Here is a 20,442-nt window from a genome sequence, read left to right as displayed (position 1 = left end):
CTGGTCACAAGAGGAACAGCGTCCGGTAGGGGAAGCCGGGGGAAGCCCGGCATAGTAAGCTCTTTTTCATTTTTATTACATACCATACGTGCTGTATGAAATATTGATATCCGGTTAGCTAGCTAAGTTCATTGGCCGTGTCTTCCCAAAAATTCGGTTTCGTGGACTAAATATAAGGTTGAGAAAATCGAGTTTTAAAAAAGTGTTGATTTTTCTGGGGTAAGCCCGGCATCGGGAAAATCGGGACCTGTTAGAACGTCGTGAAGTGTGGCTGCTATGGGGTTTTTCGGGGTGCTGATCACGAATATCATGTTAGTTTTGATCACAGATGATGTCTTCATGCATTTAGGCCAGGTCGGGTCAGGTCAGGTCAGGTCAACCAGTAAGGGTATTCGTAGTAGGTGGCAACCGCCTCTAACAGCTTCGTAACATGTTACGAAGGCACCAAAACTACTTCGTAAATGTTCATATGGTTGCTAAATTCGAACGCCGGCCACCTCCCCAGCGCTTTACAACGAGTTGATGAAACCATTATGTGTCTTCCAAATATGAACGGAAAGTGAAATATTAACACGCGCAGTGGAAGGGTTGCGAGTACTACGCCCAGTGGAAGGGGGGGCGGATGTCGCCCCCCCCCCTAAGATCTCAGCTCCCAGTGGAGCTAAAAGGACGAAATTTGGAGAGTAGGTGGGGGCCATGGGGAACTCTGTTGTGTGTGAATTTCATGACCCTAGGTCAATATCTTCAAGGTCAAATGAGGTCAAATGTGGTAAAATCTGCCATATTAACGACTTTTTTTTGCGTTTACACGCCAATAACTCAAAAAGTTACCGGCCGATTTCTTTAAATCTTTCACTATACGAAAGAACAAACATTTGTGAGTATGTATGGTGAATTTCTAGATAATCCAACAATAAATATGGCAGTTAGAAGCCTTCTAAGGGTAAGATGTCGCCGGCTGAAGCGGCATCGGCCGACGCGGGAAACGCGGCAATCACAATTTTGTGTTTACACACTCATAACTCAAGTTGTTACCGGCCGATTTTCAAAATTCTTTAACCATATGATTGCCTGTACATTTCTCAGTCTTCTCACCGAATTTGACGCGAATCTAATATAATCAGCGGTAAGGAGCGCGATGTAAAGACGGAACCATCCCGCCCCGGCACAGTCTACAATTCAGGCGGCGCGTAACGGCTAGCGCCGGCCGCCGCGCCGTCGCGCCGCCGCGGCGGCAGGATGTTTGACTTTACACCGCTATTACTAGAAAAGTTGTGAACCGATTTTCTTACTTCTTGCACGAGAAGATCCGCAATTCAATTCTGGACAGGTAGCCGAAATTTCACATTGATATTATGCTTGCGGCGCGAGTTATTGGCGAAAAACAGGAGGGGTGGGCGAAATCCGCCCCCCCTTCCACTGCGCGTGTTAGCCCCCCTCGCCCGTATTGGTGTTTTTCCAGCCGCGAACGTATAAGGGGGGGTCCGTTGGACCCCCCCCCCCTTGCCGTTTCGCTCCTGATCGAGCTAGAGCTTCGCGGAAAAAACGAGCGTGTTGCTCGTGACGAGAGGAAGCCGATGATACCCAATTTTAAGGTCCTAGGTCATTGGTTGACCTTGCAGGTCAGGTCAATGACCCAAAAGTCGGGAAAATCGGGACCTGTTAGAACGTCGTGAAGTGTGGCTGCTATGGGGTTTTTCGGGGTGCTGATCACGAATATCATGTTAGTTTTGATCACAGATGATGTCTTCATGCATTTAGGCCAGGTCGGGTCAGGTCAGGTCAGGTCAACCAGTAAGGGTATTCGTAGTAGGTGGCAACCGCCTCTAACAGCTTCGTAACATGTTACGAAGGCACCAAAACTACTTCGTAAATGTTCATATGGTTGCTAAATTCGAATTCAGCTCCAAAAACTGGTCTAGAAACATGTAAAACACGAAAAAGTGAACCGAGGTCATCAAAGGTCAATAACCTGACCTGACCTTCAGGTGACCTTGACACCCACCCTAATGCATGGGGGCAACATCATATCACATGTTTGAACGCTTGAAACCACGAAAAGACTGCAAACGCGCGGCTAATGCGAGCCGACATACGCCGAATCGCGATTCCGGCCAAATATGGTCTCGAAAAGTAGGTCACAGGTCAAAGGTCATTTGGGTCAGGGTCATGAAATTTTCAGGGTAGGTGTAAAATTGAATAACGCGAGGGTACTGAAAGTTTTGTCGCGATCGGCCGCTTTTTACGCGAGTTATTTGCGAAAAACCATGGGGGGGGGGGGTCCGTTCGACCCCCCCCTATACGGGCGAGGGGGTACTGATTAGCTCTGGACATCTTAGAGTTTATGTCACTACTGGTATTTTAGCTTGCGTCTACCACATATACAGTACAGGTCGATGAAAATCGTGATGCAAAATTGACAAAAAATGTGTGTTTCAAAATTCCTTAAAATTTATTTTTCTTTTTACCCTAATGCATCATATTGCATATCATTCGACTCGGCTGATGAAGAAGAACACAACGACACCATTTTTGAAGCTCTAGCTTCATTGTCTGTCGCGTTATCTGCAAAAACGTAGTTTGACCCTAGTTGACCTTAAGTGACATGACTGGCTTTGTCTATGATAGGGGAAGTTGGGGCAATGCCGGAGTTGGGGCAAAGCCGAAATTCGAGATATTTCGAAAACCGTACGACATGGGTGCCACCTGTCAGTGATGCTCTGAAACTTAAGTGACTACAACCAGTAAAACGCCTTTTGGGCGAAGAACGAGCGAGCGAGATAGTGAGCCCTGCACGTGCGGAAGGGCGAGAGGGTACTTCCAACGGGCTTGTTCAAAGCACCCTTCTAACCGGTCGCTAGCGGTGTGCCAAATTTGAACGCAATCGGCCCAGCCGTTCCTGAGATCTGGAAGCGGCATTCTGCACGTGCGCACGTGCAAACGGGGTCCAAACTGACTTTTGCACGGCACCCTACTAACCGGTCCCAAACCGTGTACCAAATTTGAGCGCAATCGGCCCAGCCGTTCTCGAGATCTGGAAACGCCCCCTGCACGTGCGCACGTGCAGTAGCACCCTAACAGCAACACATGGGAATGCATTGCCTGGGACGTCCTACCTGTATGCCAAGTTTCAGCGAAATCGCCCCAGTAATTACCGAGTTACTGAAATGGGAACAAATTTGGCACCTCTTATTGTTGTATTTTGCACGTGCACTGGGGGTGACCCACATACATCGAGAGTATCCTATTTTGGGTAGAAGGGATGCTGCTACCCTACAAAAATTACCGCAAGTCAATCGCCCAAGCGGCTGCTGAGATATGAGCCTCTCAAAATCACTACTTTTGCAAAACAGCTTGAACACCCTTGACTTTTCACGTGGCACGTGCCACGACGGTCACTGAGGTGTATCAAAAGTAGTCAATTACGGGGTAGAAGGGATGGGGCTACCCAACAAAAAAGACCGCAGGCCAATCGGTCCATCGGTTGCTGAAATATAAGCCTCTCAAAAGCGTTACAGGCCGGGCCGGGCCGGGCCGGGCCGGGCCGCTCATACTGAGATTTTTCCGTTATATTGAAACCAGTAAAACGCCTTTTGGGCGAAGAACGAGCGAGCGAGATAGTGAGCCCTGCACGTGCGGAAGGGCGAGAGGGTGCTTCCAACGGGCATGCGCAAAGCACCCTTCTAACTGGTCGCTAGCGGTGTGCCAAATTTGAACGCAATCGGCCCAGCCGTTCCTGAGATCTGGAAGCGGCATTCTGCACGTGCGCACGTGCAAACGGGGTCCAAAATGACTTTTGCACGGCACCCTACTAACTGGTCCCCAACCGTGTACCAAATTTGAGCGCAATCGGCCCAGCCGTTCTCGAGATCTGGAAACGCCCCCTGCACGTGCGCACGTGCAGTAGCACCCTAACCGCAACACATGGGAATGCATTGCCTGGTGGGTGCCTACCTGTATGCCAAGTTTCAGCGAAATCGCCCCAGTAATTACCGAGTTACGGAAATGGGAACAAATTTGGCACCTCTTATTGTTGTATTTTGCACGTGCACTGGGGGTGACCCACATGCATCGAGAGTATCCTAGTTTGGGTAGAAGGGATGCTGCTACCCTACAAAAATTACCGCAAGTCAATCGCTCAAGCGGCTGCTGTGATATGAGCCTCTCAAAATCACTACTTTTGCAAAACAGCTTGAACACCCTTGACTTTTCACGTGGCACGTGCCACGACGGTCACTGAGATGTATCAAAAGTAGTCAATTACGGGGTAGAAGGGATGGGGCTACCCAACAAAAAAGACCGCAGGCCAATCGGTCCAGCGGTTGCTGAGATATAAGCCTCTCAAAAGCGTTACAGGCCGGGCCGGGCCGGGCCGGGCCGGGCCGGGCCGGGCCGGGCCGGGCCGGGCCGCTCATACTGAGATTTTTCCGTTATATTGAAAAGACTCACTTCGCTCGCTGCGCTCGCTCGCTCGTAAAGACTCACTTCGCTCGCTGCGCTCGCTCGCTCGTAATTATCGCATGTTTGTTACGAGTCGTCATTCGGAACACTTCGGCCGTGAGGGCGCCAAGAGCGTTTTCAAGGTACGTTTCCCTTGTAGGTACTACATGCGCCTTTGAAGCTGCATTTCTTACTCATCATGCTACCGTTTGTCTGGCCAATTCGGTCATGTTATCTTCAGCATCTCTTTGCATAAGTGTGCTGCCTATTTGAAATTTATACAGCACGTTTATAAGTTATGGGCCTGCAAATGAAAGTATGGCTGGCTGGGGTAATGCCGAAAACGTGCAATTACGCACGTTAAAGCACGCTACGTCGACTTTGCTGCTGTAGAATAGCAACGCGTATTTTTAGTCACAAATTACACTTTCAACCCACACAACGGCCTGTTACCTATAAGGAATGATTTACCCGGCATTTTCTTATTATATCACACAATCATAACTTCCAGTGTGCACCAAGCGTCCTCAAGCTCAAACGCGTGTCAGCTTTGATGAATTCTGGATAAAGTTTGAGATAAAATGGCAAAACATCAATGTCGGCATTCCCCGTAGATCATTTCTCTCATTTTCGGCTTTCCCCGCAGTCCGGGGCAACGCCGAAAAAGTCACTTCTTTGATATTTTTAGTTTGTGCGCTTAACGGTATGCGATTTCATCAAATGCGCCTGGTATGTTTGAAAGGCGAAAGACTGGCCTCTCGAATGACGCCAACAAGAATAGCTTATGTTGTCTACCTTGCGTGCTACGGGCGTCAGAAAAAAAGTATTCGGCATTCCCCCAACTTCCCCTAACATGTTTATTTTCGAAATTTATCTTTGATCTAGGTGTAAACCAAACCTGCTCAGTACCTATTATCTCATGGAAAACAGTGGTTTAGTGGCATTGCTCTCGGTTGGGGGTAAGCTTGGCCACTCGCCCGGGGCTACCCCAATATGCTAATTTTTATTTAAGAACAGCGATGTTCGAAAAAATGTCATACTTAAGCCAGCCTGCCTCGTCACCCCTCCCTACAAAATACTTAAAGGGACCCTCCCACCTTAACATTAGATTTGAGTTGAGATAACCAAATTGGTGGCCATGGCCTGAAAATAACGGTTTGGGCACTCACAACATCGAAAAATGCTTTAATTCGGAGATATCGAATTTCAAACTTGCAGTTTTCGGATTCTAAGGGGCTAATGCATTGGTATGCCCCCTTAGAATTTGTGACGTCAGCGGAGATCTAACGATTTTAAATCTTTTACTAAAACGTTTGGTAGCACGCGGTGGTATATGCTGCTTTGCGCGCAACAAATGCCGCACTTTCAAATAAAGTCGCTAGGAACAGCGGAGATCCCAAAAAGTAAACAAAAGTAAAAGTCTAATATCTTGAAAACCGGTGAATATTTTTCGATGAAATTTGGTAGATATTCGTTTTTGCTCTTTCTGAACCGAGCGACATCACTTTCATGCCAATTCGTTAACTTTTTTGAAGGTGGGAGGGTCCCTTTAAACGGTCCTTACATAACATTCGTATAAATATTAGTACTGTATGGTATAACATTAACAGTGCAACATATCTCACTTTTTAGCTAAAAACCCTTAAAATATCATTTTTGCTCTATAACTTTAACAATATGCAATTTTTGTGAGCCCTAACTTTTTTGCTGGCGTTACCTTAGCTGCCACGCTGAAAGGACAAACAGTTGAGCATTTCATTGTGAGTAATTTAGCCGGAAACGGGGTGGGCGGGCTTCCCCCGCGCCCGGGCTTCCCCCGGCTTCCCTACTATTTTTGAAAAGCGCCCGAACCACTATTTTGCTAATTCTTGTCACCTCAATGGGAATATGCAGCAATATTAGCTTCTATAGGGAGCAAATGGACCTCCCAAATCCAAAAATACAATCAGATTTCAAAAATTTAAATTTTGATTTTTCGAATTTCTGCCGCCGACTGTGACCTTGCCGACTTCCGGCGCTCCCAACGCGCCATTTTTAGAGCTAGGGAAACGAAATACATACCAAACGATAGAGAATTGATCAAGGAACACGATAGTGAAGGTTTCAAGTCGATATCTCCCACCGTTTTGCCGCAATCGCCGCGGAAAGTTGAAAAAGTTTGATTTTTTTTCGGAAAATTTGACCTTTGACCGGTCATAAGTAGGTCAAATGTTGACCTAGGACCAAAAAATATACCACCAATCGCGAGGTCTCGTTGAGAGCAATCCGTTGGTTTTTTCCGCTAAGCTCTACGACCTTCCGTTTCGAAACGCCAGGGGGTCGTAACAACCCCCCCCCCTGGTCGTTCGTGTTATGAGAAATGGCCTGGTCGTGCGAGGGTTAACCCTAGAACGCCTAGGGGGGGTTGTATCAACCCCCCCCCCCTGAGGTTTTTTCGAAGTGCACGCTAAACGGCTTGTCGTAGCGGGCTGAAATTTTCAATACCCTCTGGGGCAACCTTTGCGCATCTTTTGCCGAAAAAAATTGATCGGGTCATGTCAGGTCACGGAGTTATGACGTCATAAGAGGTACAGCCTCCAAGCGAGAGTTACCAAACGTGTGCGCCGAATCCCTAGGTTTTCTGCCGGTGATACCCACATTGTTTGATGGATCATGATGAAACTTCCCATGCATGTTGGGGCAAGCATTGGCTATCGTGTGGTGCAAGAAAATTGACCGGGTCAGGTCAGGTCACGGAGCTATGACGTCACAAGAGGAACAGCGTCCGGTACTATTTTTGAAAGCGCCCGAACCACTATTTTGCTAATTCTTGTCACCTCAATGGGAATATGCAGCAATATTAGCTTCTATAGGGAGCAAATGGACCTCCCAAATCCAAAAATACAATCAGATTTCAAAAATTTAAATTTTGATTTTTCGAATTTCTGCCGCCGACTGTGACCTTGCCGACTTCCGGCGCTCCCAACGCGCCATTTTTAGAGCTAGGGAAACGAAATACATACCAAACGATAGAGAATTAATCAAGGAACACGATAGTGAAGGTTTCAAGTCGATACCTCCCACCGTTTTGCCGCAATCGCCGCGGAAAGTTGAAAAAGTTTGATTTTTTTTCGGAAAATTTGACCTTTGACCGGTCATAAGTAGGTCAAATGTTGACGTAGGACCAAAAAATATACCACCAATCGCGAGATCTCGTTGAGAGCAATCCGTTGGTTTTTTCCGCTAAGCTCTACGACCTTCCGTTTCGAAACGCCAGGGGGGGGGGGTCGTAACAACCCCCCCCCCTGGTCGTTCGTGTTATGAGAAATGGCCTGGTCGTGCGAGGGTTAACCCGCGAGTTGCTGGGGGGGGGGCGTTAAACGCCCCCACTTTTTTCGCCGGGCCATAGCATAAAAACGGCGCGCCGCAGGCGCGCCAAATTATGGGTACCTGTAGGGAATTAATTGAAGTTTATTGTGACGAAGTTTCAAAAAAATCGGTCGGAAAATTTTTGAGATATCGAGGTTTTAATGACGTCATGATTTCTGAGTTTTCGACCAAAAACGGCATATGTTCAAAAAATCATATAAAATCACAGAATAGACATATAGACATGCCGTAAACGCCATTAGACTGCCAATACCATGATCAATCAAATGGCTATCTTCGATTATTGATTATCGTTCCGCATTCTCCATGATCTTGAACTGAATCTTGGCAATTTTTCGTGACTACTTCACGACCATGATACATGCATTTCTTAAATTGAAGTTTTTGAGCCAAACACGTACACATATGATAAAATGAATGTCACCATCGTGTTCTACGCCCCAAATTACCTCTAAAACATGTGTCACAGGCTGCGAATATCAGTTTTGATTTTCGGGGATATGTGCCTACCCGGTTGACCTGACCTTGACCCTGACCTATGCTTGACTGACCCCTACATGGAGCTGACACTCTTGTAGGCCTTATATGATGGATTGTGCACCGTTTTGACAGAGTTTATGACGAGAGGCGCCCATTGCGAAGTCCTGAAGTCCATGCTACTGAAAGCCCGATTTCAGGTGTTTGACCTGACCTTGACCCGACCTGTGACCTCAAAATTCAACTTTAAAGTACTCATCTGAAGCGTCTCGTCGCGCTCTTTCGTTTGCGGCCTCGTGCGTTTCGCTGCGCCTATTGGTTCTCGAGTTATCGGCTGGGGGCGTTTAACGCCCCCCCCCCCCCCCAGCAAACGGTGGGTGGCGAAATACCCCAGCAACTGCCGGGTTAATACACACATCGTTCAAATCGCGGCATAGATAAATGATGAATGGGAAATGTTTATTAATTATCCAGACGACCTTCCCAATCCCACCCTTCAACGACATATCCGATATTTTGATGGTAATAACGATGGTTTTTGTGGGCTACTAGTCTACCTGGCAACTTATAGCTGCCGTTTTGATACAAACAAAACAAATCAGTCATCGAGAACTTGCATATAATCTAGATAGACTACCGTACCGCGCTGCCTGTGGCGCGTCCGAATCTGATCTGTAGCATCACACGGTAAAGCCGACACGCTTTGTGCCGGCTATACCGGCAACTAATAAAACCAGGCACGCACGCGGCATCAATCAACAGAGCCAAGCCTCGCTGCCACTGAACAGTCGTAAATCATGGAAACAAACTTCGGTCGGCGATCGGGCGCGACGGGCCTCGGTCGCATTTACACGCGGTGTCCGGTGTGGAATATCGAATCAGCCGCGCGCGATGAAGCGCCGTGAATGAGCCGCACGGCTCAAACATTGAACCGGCGGCAGACGCGCGGCACACGCGCGGCACACTCGGCGCGGCAACAGGGTGGTGAAACAGTAACAACGCGACTCGCTCCGCCCTGATCGAGAGCACACAGACACACACAGTCACACTCACAGAGGCACACACGCAGACTGGCGAAGCGGCCTGAGTCGCTGACCGAAGAATTCTCAGTCGACACGGGGTGGGACGGGCTGTCTAACTCAGCACACAGACAGAAGTGACCAGACCAACTCCAGCCGTTGTCCAGTGGCAGCGTAGAGCGTCCAGTTCTGGCGTCGCACGGACACGGGAGAGTAGCAGATTGTACCACTGAATCGGGACCGTCACAAGAGCTGCGAGTTGTACCATCAAATCGCGAGCCCGGTCGCTCGGCGGCCCTATTTCACACGCACTCACTCGCTGACGGAACGCTTCCGCCGTCTTATAATAAATAGCTCACACCGAATCTTTGTCAACACGCCACATTCTCACACCACTTATAATACCACTTCTCTTATTTGCGTGTGGGCCCGCGCTCACTGCGATTCAGCCCAGCCGGACGAAAGTCGATACAGCAGGCTTCGGCCACCGCAGAGGGGCCTCGCCGCAGGGTCTCAGGGCCCCGCTTCACTCTGCAGAGGTCTCGTGAGCGCACCGGGGGCCGACAGGGCCCGGCACTAGCACACCTGTTCCGGCGAGGAGTGGGCTCGGTCCGATCCGCCGCCGTTCCCCGCCCGTGACGACGAGAAACAGAGCTTCATCGTGAACGGGAACTTGCTGCCTGTGAGACCGAGGGAAGACAGGGAGGGAGCGTCAAATGCGGAAAACAATATGAAAAGCGGAAACGAGAAGCAGGGTGAGGATGTAAACAGCTGAAACAGGCCTGTTGAAATGTGCTGTCTAAAGTGGCCCTTGACGTTTCGGCCTAGAAACCTTCTCACAGAGATACGCTTCAGAATAGTTGAAGTTTCGCGCGCTAAATTGTCAATGAAGTAGCTAAACTATGTGTCGCCCGACTTTTGGCGCTTCCTCTGCCTGTCTCATTTGGCCGTTGACGAAGTTTTACTGCTCTATCAAAGGAATGTCCAAAGTTGGGTAAGCGATGTCTGAATAAACACAGTAATGGCGCATACAAGGCTTAACTCGAGTTTTCTGCGACATCGGCCGGTAAAATCAGTGCCCGGTCATCGGAAAAGTTGGACGTTAGTGAAGGACTCGGGATGGTTGGGATGTTGTGACGGCCAGTCTGCGTTGGGAGACTCACTGGAGCGCGGGATCGACTTGTGGTTAGAGACGACCAGAGCCTCCACTGCCTCCTCGGTGCTCCTGAACTCCACCAGGCCGGAGGAGCTCCGCTCGGCTGCGGCACAGCGAGAGAACACCGCGTCAAAACACTGAACGAACACAACGAGAGAACACCGCGTTAGAACACCGAGCATGCACGTCAGAACAATGTGCGAGTCGTGAGATCACCAGATACAACAGAACACCACGTTCTAGCACCGAACACAGTGGCAATGCACCAGACGCACCGCGACAGAGCACTGAATACATGCGGAAGATTCCCGGAACACATGAGGACAGAGCGCTTAGCACGTAGGGAACGGGCACCACTTCAGAGTTCGGGGGACAAATGGTCACGGCGCATATAGGGTAGGAAAATAGACAACACAGTGCAGGTGCACAGGCTCGTCGGGATCGTGGTTTCATCTGGTCTGCCGTTTATTTGGTCTGTGGTCCGTGGTCCCACCCCGTCTGTCTGCCCGGTTCCTGTGAGAGCCGACAGCTGAGTCCGACAGGGAGCGGGACCAGATCTCCCGGTCCGACAGCCGGCTGTCCGCCCCCGTTTGCCGTCGAGCTGGCGCAGTGCAGGAGCGCGTGACACGGAATCCCTTTCTCGCCTGGCCCACCCGTATTTGCGCACACTAAAAGCTCTCTCGTATCGGCACTGGGATGGCTAAACGAGTAAAGTGACTTTCGTCGAGCAATCATGACGTCCTTTCGAGGTACCTATTTGTGTAAATAATTATATTCATTCTGGTTACTGGTAAATGCTGCAGGCAAATTGTACGCAGTTCTGACCGGAGTCGTAACACACGAATGAGTTTATTTTCCCAACTTCCCAATATTGGCCGAAAAACGTACGTACCTACACCAATGACAGCAAGACTTGAAAGCTGCAGGTGCATTTGCAACTAAGGGCACGACCGAATCACCACCCTCTCGCATGATCTTGCATGATGTCATCAATATAATGCGTGCAAATATCCCTATTGAAACGTTCAGTAATTGATCATTCAGAAAACAAACATTTTCAAGTAGAGATAAACGCTTTAAGTGACCTGATTTTACAGCGCACTACGTAAATCCACGTTAACTTGTTTTGAATGAGGCTGTGGCAGCCGGCAGCAGAGAGATGCTGGCGACAGCCGCATTTTTCGTCCGGGTATTTGTCGCCCATCCAACAGGCAAAACATTCCTCTTGTGAGCCAGCGATACGACAAAAAGGTTTATTTAGTTTGCTGAGTGCAAACGAGTCCCAACGGCGCGATTTTCAGTGGACGCCAGCTGTCACAGAGCTGCCAGGCGAAGATCAATACGCTGATTAGCATTTTATTTGGAACTCGTGAACTGGACGAAAATGCCACCCGTGCCACTTTATGGAAGCGATCTCTATCGGGTCGCTATTTTCTTCCTTCCTCGCGCGGCACGCAACGGAATTGGCTGGAGCGCTGAACTACCCGGCGTATGGGAGGGCACATTACAAAGATGTGCCGTAATGAAATGACGAGGGTGTAAAACGCTGGGAGACCGTGCAGAACGGGTATCTAAAAGGCGGCTGTCGGAGCTGATAAACACTGCAAGGGCGCCTCTGACGACACCAACATAACCATTAAAACTTTGACGCGCACCTGGGAGCGAAATAATGTTTGATGAGCCTGGTCTTTCTAATTACTTCGACAACTACCGAAAAACTACGACCGTGAGCCTCCAGGTAGTCTGAGAGGAAACACGTAAGCAAACGAGTAAGCACGTTAGCATTATGAAATTAATAAGCAAAGAGCCAACTCTGGAAAAATAAACACATAATGCTAAGGGCGTGCGTCCACAATTAAATGGGTGATGACTTTGTTCTTATCAGCATCCAATAGCACTTACATATACGCGGAAGACCAGAATACGATTTCATGCAGATGAAATTTTGAGTCGAAAACGGTCACTTGTTCTGTTTTCGTCTCTGCTCACTTACCAGTTACCACCCATCAGTTACGACAGCACCACAATGCCGGATTTATCTGCGTCATGCAAGCGGTATCGCATTGAATCGGCACAGACATCGCACTGTTGACGTACTTTTCGAGGGGAAAATGTTGGCGGAGAGCGGGGTGGCCGCTCCGGCGGACTGGAAGATTTCCGTCAGCTCTGACGGCGCTAGCTGCGGCGGCATGTTGAAGAAATGCAACACCTGCAGGCGAGACGAGAAACAGGGTCAGTTGAGCTGCAGGACCTGACATCCAGAATATCTTTGTGGATATAGTAATTTACTAACAGTTGTAAAAAAGAGGCACACAATCAATAGCATCGACAGGGTAGCTTAGCGAGGCACCTGGGCCTGGAAACACCAATTCGTTCATTCGGTTTACATTTCTAAAATAAGAATCTGCACGCCTTTGCCTTCGTAGGAGTGGGACAATCGAAGTTCGGTTCTGGTGACATTAGAGGCCCGGTAGGTCACCGGGTCATCGACATGAGCCGATCACCGTCCGACTATGTTGATTTAATAAAGGGCAAGAGAACACGGTGTCTGGCACATCGCGGAAATTACGGGCGGTGTCATAGGGAGACGGTTGATATTTTCTCCGAACAACAGCCCCTTAAACATTGTCCGACTATAGGTAACAGTGTTTAACACTTTGTTTTAATGAAATTGTTCGACTATCACCGGAGAGTGAACGTCGCGTGATGCTTCACCATTCAGTAAACGCAATCGTCCATGCTTCTGTACCTATACCATTCCTTTAGCCATACCTATGGGTCTATAGCTTTTGGGAATCAAAGCATTTTCACAGGTCGGAAAGTTTAACATCTCTTCTCTTCCGAACACTTGAGAACCATTTTTACACTTGACCAATTGAGTTGTTAGTCAAGTGTGGGTAAGTTCTGCTCCAATAAAATAATACAGCTAAACACAGCCAAATGCAGTTGGTCCTGGTTTAATGTGAGAAACTAAGATGTTATGAATCAGTACACCGCCAGCAACAGAGTTCGAACAATGTAGGTTCTCTTACAGACGGTCTAGCGAACCCATTTCTAACATAATTAGCGATTGCATAGAGTGAGTGATCACCTTATGAATGGGAGTGACAGGTACTATGCTGATATATCGTGGTTGGAAATTATGACCACGTAAAACACTAACGATCATGCAAGCATAGCGACACCCTTCGATATCACCCATTCCACTTCTAGCCATTAGATTAGCCATTAGATTAGAGTAGTTGAATTAAAAGCAACAAAAAGCCTGTCTAGTTCCGTCAAATTCTCACCTTTGAGGGTGCCTGGATGCGGTTCTTGCTCGCCATTCCCGGGTTGAGGAATCGGTTGTTTTTGCAGCCGGTGAAGTCTTTGAAGCTGGGTGTTCCGTCGGGTAGTGAGTAGGGCTGCTGCACGTTGTTCAAAAACGCCTGTTTGCTGTACCTGGGTGGTGGCGATGCGTGGGTAATATCAATTCATCGGGTGCACTTTCAGCCCACCTACGGCACCATGGCGTAACCACAAGTCTATAGTTACCGTGAACCACCTAAAGGATCGTAAACAATGCCTTTTAGAGAACTCTTAGGAGCACAATACGGTTGGATATAACAGAAACCAAACCAGTAACTCGAATACCTTCGGGTGGGGCTGAAAACACTTTTTTACCGAGTAGACCCACAGTAAAACAAAAGTGCAGCTCACCCTAGTTGGAGTTTGCTGCCGAAAATGTTGATGTTGTTGAGGTTGCCGATTGCCCTTTCGACCGCCAGCGCGTCGCCTAGTTGAACCATTGCACACCCCTCCTTGGTCTTCAGGAATTTGATCTGCAATACGACGAGTTGGTAAACGTGAATTAATTTTAAAAGGAATTGCTTCGGATTCACATGCAACAAATTCAATTAGCTTGATTGACACTGTTACAAAGTACCATCCCCATTGCATGTGTGACTTCCCAAACGAAATGAAGAAATACGAGTAAACAACATAAAGGCAATATCAAATTAACGATGACAAGTTTTCGATGGACGAAGATCGATTGATGAATGATTTAGACATTGTTCAGCGAGACTGGCGACAATATCAACCGGGTCGTTGCAAAGCGAATGAGCCCATAAATTCCAATGTTCGCGCGGCTGTTCGATTAACTTCCATTACTCGCGCCGTTTTGCCATCCGGCTACGTTTCGCGCGAATTTCGCCGGACCTCGCTCCCGCCATTTATCGATAACGGGCGAGTATAAGCGGCCGGCGGTGCTATTTTTCGCGCGCGCCCACTCTCGGCGCCTCGCTGCAGCTTCGGCGCGTTAGATCGAGTCGTGTTTGCCGGCAGCGACCGATGGCCAGGAGCGGCCTCTTCGACAGGGAATCTGTCTCGCCGGCCGTCGCTCCGTCCGGCTTCGGCACACAGATCGATCGGAGCCGGCCGCGGTGAAATAGACCCGGCCCTGGCCAGACACGCCTCCGCCCCAGCCCCTGCGCTCGGTCCTCACTGCGGCGGCAAATTTAAAATAGATATCTCACCCGCGCTAAATGTTTGATAACCCTGTACTTCATCACTTTTACGTATTTGACAAACTTTTACCAACAAACAACCTCCAGCCCGACAGCAAACGCAGAAGCGTCGTCCTGGTTGCAGACTCCCCACCACTCCCCCCCCCCCCTCCCCGGAGCTGTCGGCTCGTCAACTCAGCCCCGCGGGGCCAACTTAATCCACCCGGCGAACAGGTGAAATATTAACGCACGGTACGAGCCGCCGCCGGCAACGGTAGCACGTGCCGTTGCGTCACAACGTCGCTCGTCTGTGGCCAAACGTGGCGCAGTGGGAGACGAGGCCCTGAACACAGCCCTGGACGCAGTTGCACGCCAGGGAGCCCGACTTTAATCAAGTCCCGCACCAGCACAGGTAATGAATGAGGCGCGCATTAAAACAAACGAGGCGAGTGAGATTGCTCCTATCCCCAGGTTAATAGCACAACGATTGGTGTGTTTGGTTACGCTCGCGAAAAACAAACAGCGTAGTAGGCTTTGAAAGCATAAAAAGAAAGTTTGTGAAAGGCAAGTTGCCACCGTAGCCCGATTCTTGATGCAGGTCTAGGTGGATATTTGACATGTCCCGTGTAACAATCAGCAGTAGGACGGTACGGATATGACAAGTATGGGTGAATTCAAACACGGCCTAAGCGGCCATAATTCTGAGACCACTTCGTACAACGAATTTAAAAGCAAAGCTCTTAATTGCCATACATCTCGCTTACAAAACATTTGACCGTTTTTCATGCAGCAGGAATTATCCTGCAAGGAAGCAGCGGACAAAAATCGTAGCCAGCACAGGAGATGCCTAAAGTTGATAGAACGCATCTACTTTCTACAGTCCGGTTTCGCCCTGACATCATTGTATAGTAAATCCTACCAACGAAACGTACCCGGATGACATTTCCGTAGAGGCAGAAGAGGTTGAAGAGCCTTTCGGCGTTCATCATGTCCTTGTTGAGGCCGTAGACCATGAGCACGGCTCCCTGCTGCGCCAGGCGGGGCGACGCCGGGGCCACGGCCGGCTGGGCGGCGAAGCTGGCCGCGGAGAGGGCAGCGCGGGCCGCAGGAGGGGAAGCCTGCAGGGCCAGCTCGGCCGGGTTGAATGTTGTGGCACCGACGGCGGGCGCCGCCAGCGCGGCGGCAAACCTGCCCAGGGACAGACTGCGGCCGGTTAGAGACGGACTGTGGCGGATCAGAGACAGACTGTGGCGGGTCAGAGACAGACTGTGGCGGGTCAGAGACAGACTGTGGCGGGTCAGAGACGTCAGACTGCGGTGGGTCAGAGACAGACTGCGGTGGGTCAGAGACAGACTGTGGCGGGTCAGAGACAGACTGTGGCGGGTCAGAGACAGACTGTGGCGGGTCAGAGATATAGACTGCTGACAAACTGCGGCGGGTCAGGTCAGAGACAGACTGCGGCGGGGAAGAGATAGACTTCAAACAGGGACATATGTATATAATTTCGTGCATCATTCTCTCCTATGTATCTTCTCTCTCTCTCTCTCTCTCTCTCTCTCTCTCTCTCTCTCTCTCTCTCTCTCTCTCTCCCTCTCTCTCTCACTCACTCTCTCTATCTCTCTCTCCCTCTCCCTCTCCCTCTCCCTCTCTCTCTCTCTCTCTCTCTCTCTCTCTCTCTCTCTCTCTCTTCTCCCGCTCTACCCCCATATCCGGCACGACTCCTCTGGTGATAACAAATCTCCCTCCCGCTCTCTCTCCCACCACAGTCACGCCGAGTCGTGGTCAGTGGCCTCTCCGCCTCTGCCTGGACGCCGCCCGCGGCACTGTGCACACTGCACGAGTGCACAGGCGGTGCACTAATGTATGCACGGGCGGGTCGGACGGTCAGTGACCTGAACGGAATTGCTCCTTACCTCTCTGCGACTGGTGTGGCACCGTATAGGGGTGAGCCGCGCACCGCCTCCAGACCTGAGGAGCAGAGAGGGAGGCGTCACTTACAGTCCAGGCGAACGGTGGGTTTAGAGACTTGATCACAGCCCCGCAGCTTTTCGAGGGTGATGGTGCTCGGCGACAGTGAGAGTTATGCGCATCTCAGTGTTCGCATACATTTGTGGCTCGTTCAATGTCGATGCTGTACCTGGAACTGTTTGCATAAAGGAGTGGTCTGAATACGACCTGACAACGGCGGAGCTCCGACACACCGATGAATATTCAGCAGAACAAAGCCGTCATTTGATTCGCGAGCAGGAGTGTCCTTGGACTCTACAGATCACAGGTGACCGAGGGAGACAATACCCTGGTATGTCATTTCAGAAGATCGTATACAGTGCGAAACAGGTAACTTTTACATGGCCATTTAAACATGATAGTACTATGTAGAATCGACCACAATATCTCCTTCTTAGCATATGAATTGCTCATGCAATGCTTCATAGCATGTTTTAATAAAACGTATGATGATGATAACTCTAAGCAATTTCGAGGACAGTGGCACCTACGCATGTTCTTCGGCATAAAGGCGCACCAAAGACTACCGGTGGAGTAATGGTCCTTCGCTAGTACTACGGGACCGTTAGGCGGTCTGGAAATTATATTGTTGTTAACTGAAGTGGTTCCCAGAGGCACTTAGCGTTGCAATTTGGAGCACAGCTGAGAGGAAAAGGCTTCATTTGAATGCGGGAGCGTTGAAAGGTCTCAGCAGCGGCATCACAGAACTTATGATGTGCGCTCGCTGACACAATAGGGCTCCAACGCAAAACGCTTGCGGCTCGACTAAGGTGTGCATTGCAATGTCCATTACATGTAACATACTAATTCAGCATGCAATAATTATGTGCTGTTCAGGATACGGTTGAATTTGCGGTGTTTAATATAAATAGAAGATTATCTGCCCAATTATGGGGAATCTAGCTACTTTTTCCAAAAATTGGGCACCTATTCGAAAAGTATTAGCACCAAGTGTGGAATAGTTACCCCGGCCGCGCCGGGGTAGGCTGAAAGTTACCCCGGCCACGGCCGGGGTGGCCGGGGCAGGTTCTCCACCCATGATTAGCACAACAAAAGATGTATGCATGTGACGAAATGGTGCCACGATTCTCAAACAATAAAAATGGACCTGTCTTTCTCTCGCCGCTCGATTAATACCTGAATCAAGTAGGATCAGAAGTTTGCTGACGACCAGCAATTCCCTTTGATTCGTCGCTCAAATTTGGCTCAGTGTGAGCTCCTTGTAGCTGCCGTCTCCTATAGAGCGACGTTCCCATATCTTACCAAATTGCTTACAAATCCCCTCCAATCCGGCTCTCATTCGGAGCTGCATCCAATCCCGGTAAACAGCGCTGGATAGGGCACTTGGCGCTCAAATGAACTCCCATCGGGCCGCCATCACACTCACATCTCCGTCCGGGCTCGAGAGCGTTCATGCGAACAATGGCACAAGAAAGCTCGTTAATCCCTCGCCGTCGGACCGATTACACTGTCCGGAACAACTTCAGAAAGAGCAGCCAGGAAAGTTAAATCGTTAACTTACGCGATACAGGTCCGGCACACAAACGGTCACCCTGCAGTTCGTGACATTTTCAGCCGGGTCCGCAGAAGTTAGGCTGCACCCGACGTGGAGCTCATAGAAAGACGCCGGTCTAGCTTTCGCTCGAACTGGTGAAACTTCCGTTCGGGTCCACATTGACAATCTCATCAGGCGCCAGATGACCGCCCTTTGGTGAAGTTCCCGCCTCTTCTGGAGGACTCCTGCCTCGAAAAGTGTTAGGTGCGCTGCTGGTCGCAGGTGATACCAAAGATGTGCTACCACAGGTGTCTGTGACTTCAAAAAGCATCTGTACCGTCCACAGTCACATGAGTCATGCACGTGAGGGGGTGGAAAGACACTGCTGTCTGGTCTGCTTATCTACTCGGGTGTAGCAAAGCCAATAAATGCCCGAAGCTCATATCACTTGAATTTGCGTGTGATATCACAAACACATTGGTGAAGCCCACTTTCTACTTATAACATTTTACCTGCGAGTGGTTAATGGATCGTGTATGCACTTTGGTAGTTCTGGAAATTGGTTGGCGTGCTCTGGTCTCATGTAGGACCGGCTGTCGTAAATATGGAAAATGTTGGGTTCAGTTCCTAGTTCGACCCCGCCATGTGGTCGGCGGTTAATATTTAATCAATTCCCCGTCCAGTGCTGTCGATTATGGATTATACCACAAAGACAAAGGCAAAGCTTTAGCTAAACAGCCCAAACCCTGGTGGCGACCCATCCGTGTCGATAAACGTAAAACACGCGCGTGGTGCTGTACGTCAATGACAAATGTCAGCGTGTGTTCCAACACGGCTGATGCTCTGGGGAACAGTCCGTTTCGATACTAACACGGCAGTTTGCGGCCGTGTTCCTGCTATCGATCGACCATCGCTCGGCTATCTCCGCTGTGAAATCCAGCCGCCGCTCTGTCGGCTAACAGCTTCTGTTCCGGATCAGACGTCGACCGAGGGCTAAATCCGACCCCGGTTTAGGTCGTCGCTGACGATGGGACGGGTTCTTTGGCTGGTTTGAGTACCGGAGGGGAGAGGGCTGGGGCGGCGCCAGTGATGCCCAAACGTCAGCACAATACGAATCGAATCGAAATCGAATCGAATCGAAATCGAATCGAATCGAAAGCACTGATGTCTCAATCAGCATCCCATCATTATCTCCATTACGCAGCATTATGCAATAGAAAACCAAGACCGGCGGTGCAATTATGATGTCCTCAGCTAAAAGAAGCAACGATATTAGTGGCAGCAGGATCTTTCCCAGTTGACACCACTGTTTCCCCCATCACTTCTCAACATATCACCTCCTAACCCGACGTCGACACTCACCCTTCCCCACGCACACCCTCGGGAGAAGCCGGCACGGGCCGAAACGCGGCGCGGCGCCACATCGGGACGCCAAACAAGCCATTAGTCGGTCATCGGCGACTTTTTGCGGCTGTCTCGGCCGGGTGGTTGCTGCGCACCGGCGGAGCACGACCCACTGCGCGGCTCAGAAGCTCCCGCTGAGCCGGGATCGGCTCGGTGGCGGCGACGCCCCGTTCCGGCGTCACTCCATTGGCAGAGGAACACGCATACCCGACGCACCTCGGGCGGGGACGAGGCGGTTGTTTGGCATAAATAACAGCCGCGGCGGTGGGCGGGGTTTATCGCGGGGTCTCGGGACTGTGCACAGGGCGGGATGTGTGCAAAAAAGTCAACGCTGCTAATAATGCGCTGAAAACGGGTGGGTCGACTAACATGAATCAATGTGGTTGAATATCAGGAAACTGAAGCCTTCTTTGTAGACTGAAGGCAAAATGACCCAAGATAATGTGATGTTACGAAAGTAGGTAATGACGTTTTGAAACTGAGACGCGGTGATAAAACGCACCACCTGCACAGCGAACATTTGAAGAAACCAACTGCAGTTAAAACGCCACAGCAAAAGCGAGCTTCTAAAGTCTAAACGAAGTCTAA

The 20,442-nt window shown here is 49.8% G+C and overlaps 1 protein-coding gene across 2 annotated transcripts in view; it reads right to left on the bottom strand.

Annotated features, from left to right (window-relative positions):
* Positions 1 to 8,731: 8,731 nt before the first annotated feature.
* The window catches only part of LOC122370624 (heterogeneous nuclear ribonucleoprotein L-like), a 67,955-nt gene continuing 56,244 nt past the window's right edge, over positions 8,732 to 20,442 (bottom strand). For both annotated transcript variants that reach the window (XM_043346371.1, XM_043346372.1), the window contains 7 exons: positions 16,862 to 16,916; positions 15,881 to 16,151; positions 14,161 to 14,282; positions 13,752 to 13,902; positions 12,559 to 12,670; positions 10,469 to 10,564; positions 8,732 to 9,985 (listed from right to left, as the gene is read on the bottom strand). In XM_043346371.1, coding sequence (XP_043202306.1) covers positions 9,882 to 9,985; positions 10,469 to 10,564; positions 12,559 to 12,670; positions 13,752 to 13,902; positions 14,161 to 14,282; positions 15,881 to 16,151; positions 16,862 to 16,916 — 911 coding nt within the window. In that variant the 3' untranslated portion in view covers positions 8,732 to 9,881. The remainder of the gene's footprint in view (positions 9,986 to 10,468; positions 10,565 to 12,558; positions 12,671 to 13,751; positions 13,903 to 14,160; positions 14,283 to 15,880; positions 16,152 to 16,861; positions 16,917 to 20,442) is intronic.

Source organism: Amphibalanus amphitrite, unplaced genomic scaffold (assembly GCF_019059575.1).
Source record: "Amphibalanus amphitrite isolate SeventyFive unplaced genomic scaffold, NRLGWU_Aamphi_draft 001151F_arrow, whole genome shotgun sequence".
Taxonomy (NCBI): Eukaryota; Metazoa; Arthropoda; class Thecostraca; order Balanomorpha; family Balanidae; genus Amphibalanus; species Amphibalanus amphitrite.
The sequence above is the reverse complement of the archived record's forward strand: the minus strand, read 5'-3'. Positions and strand labels throughout refer to the sequence as shown.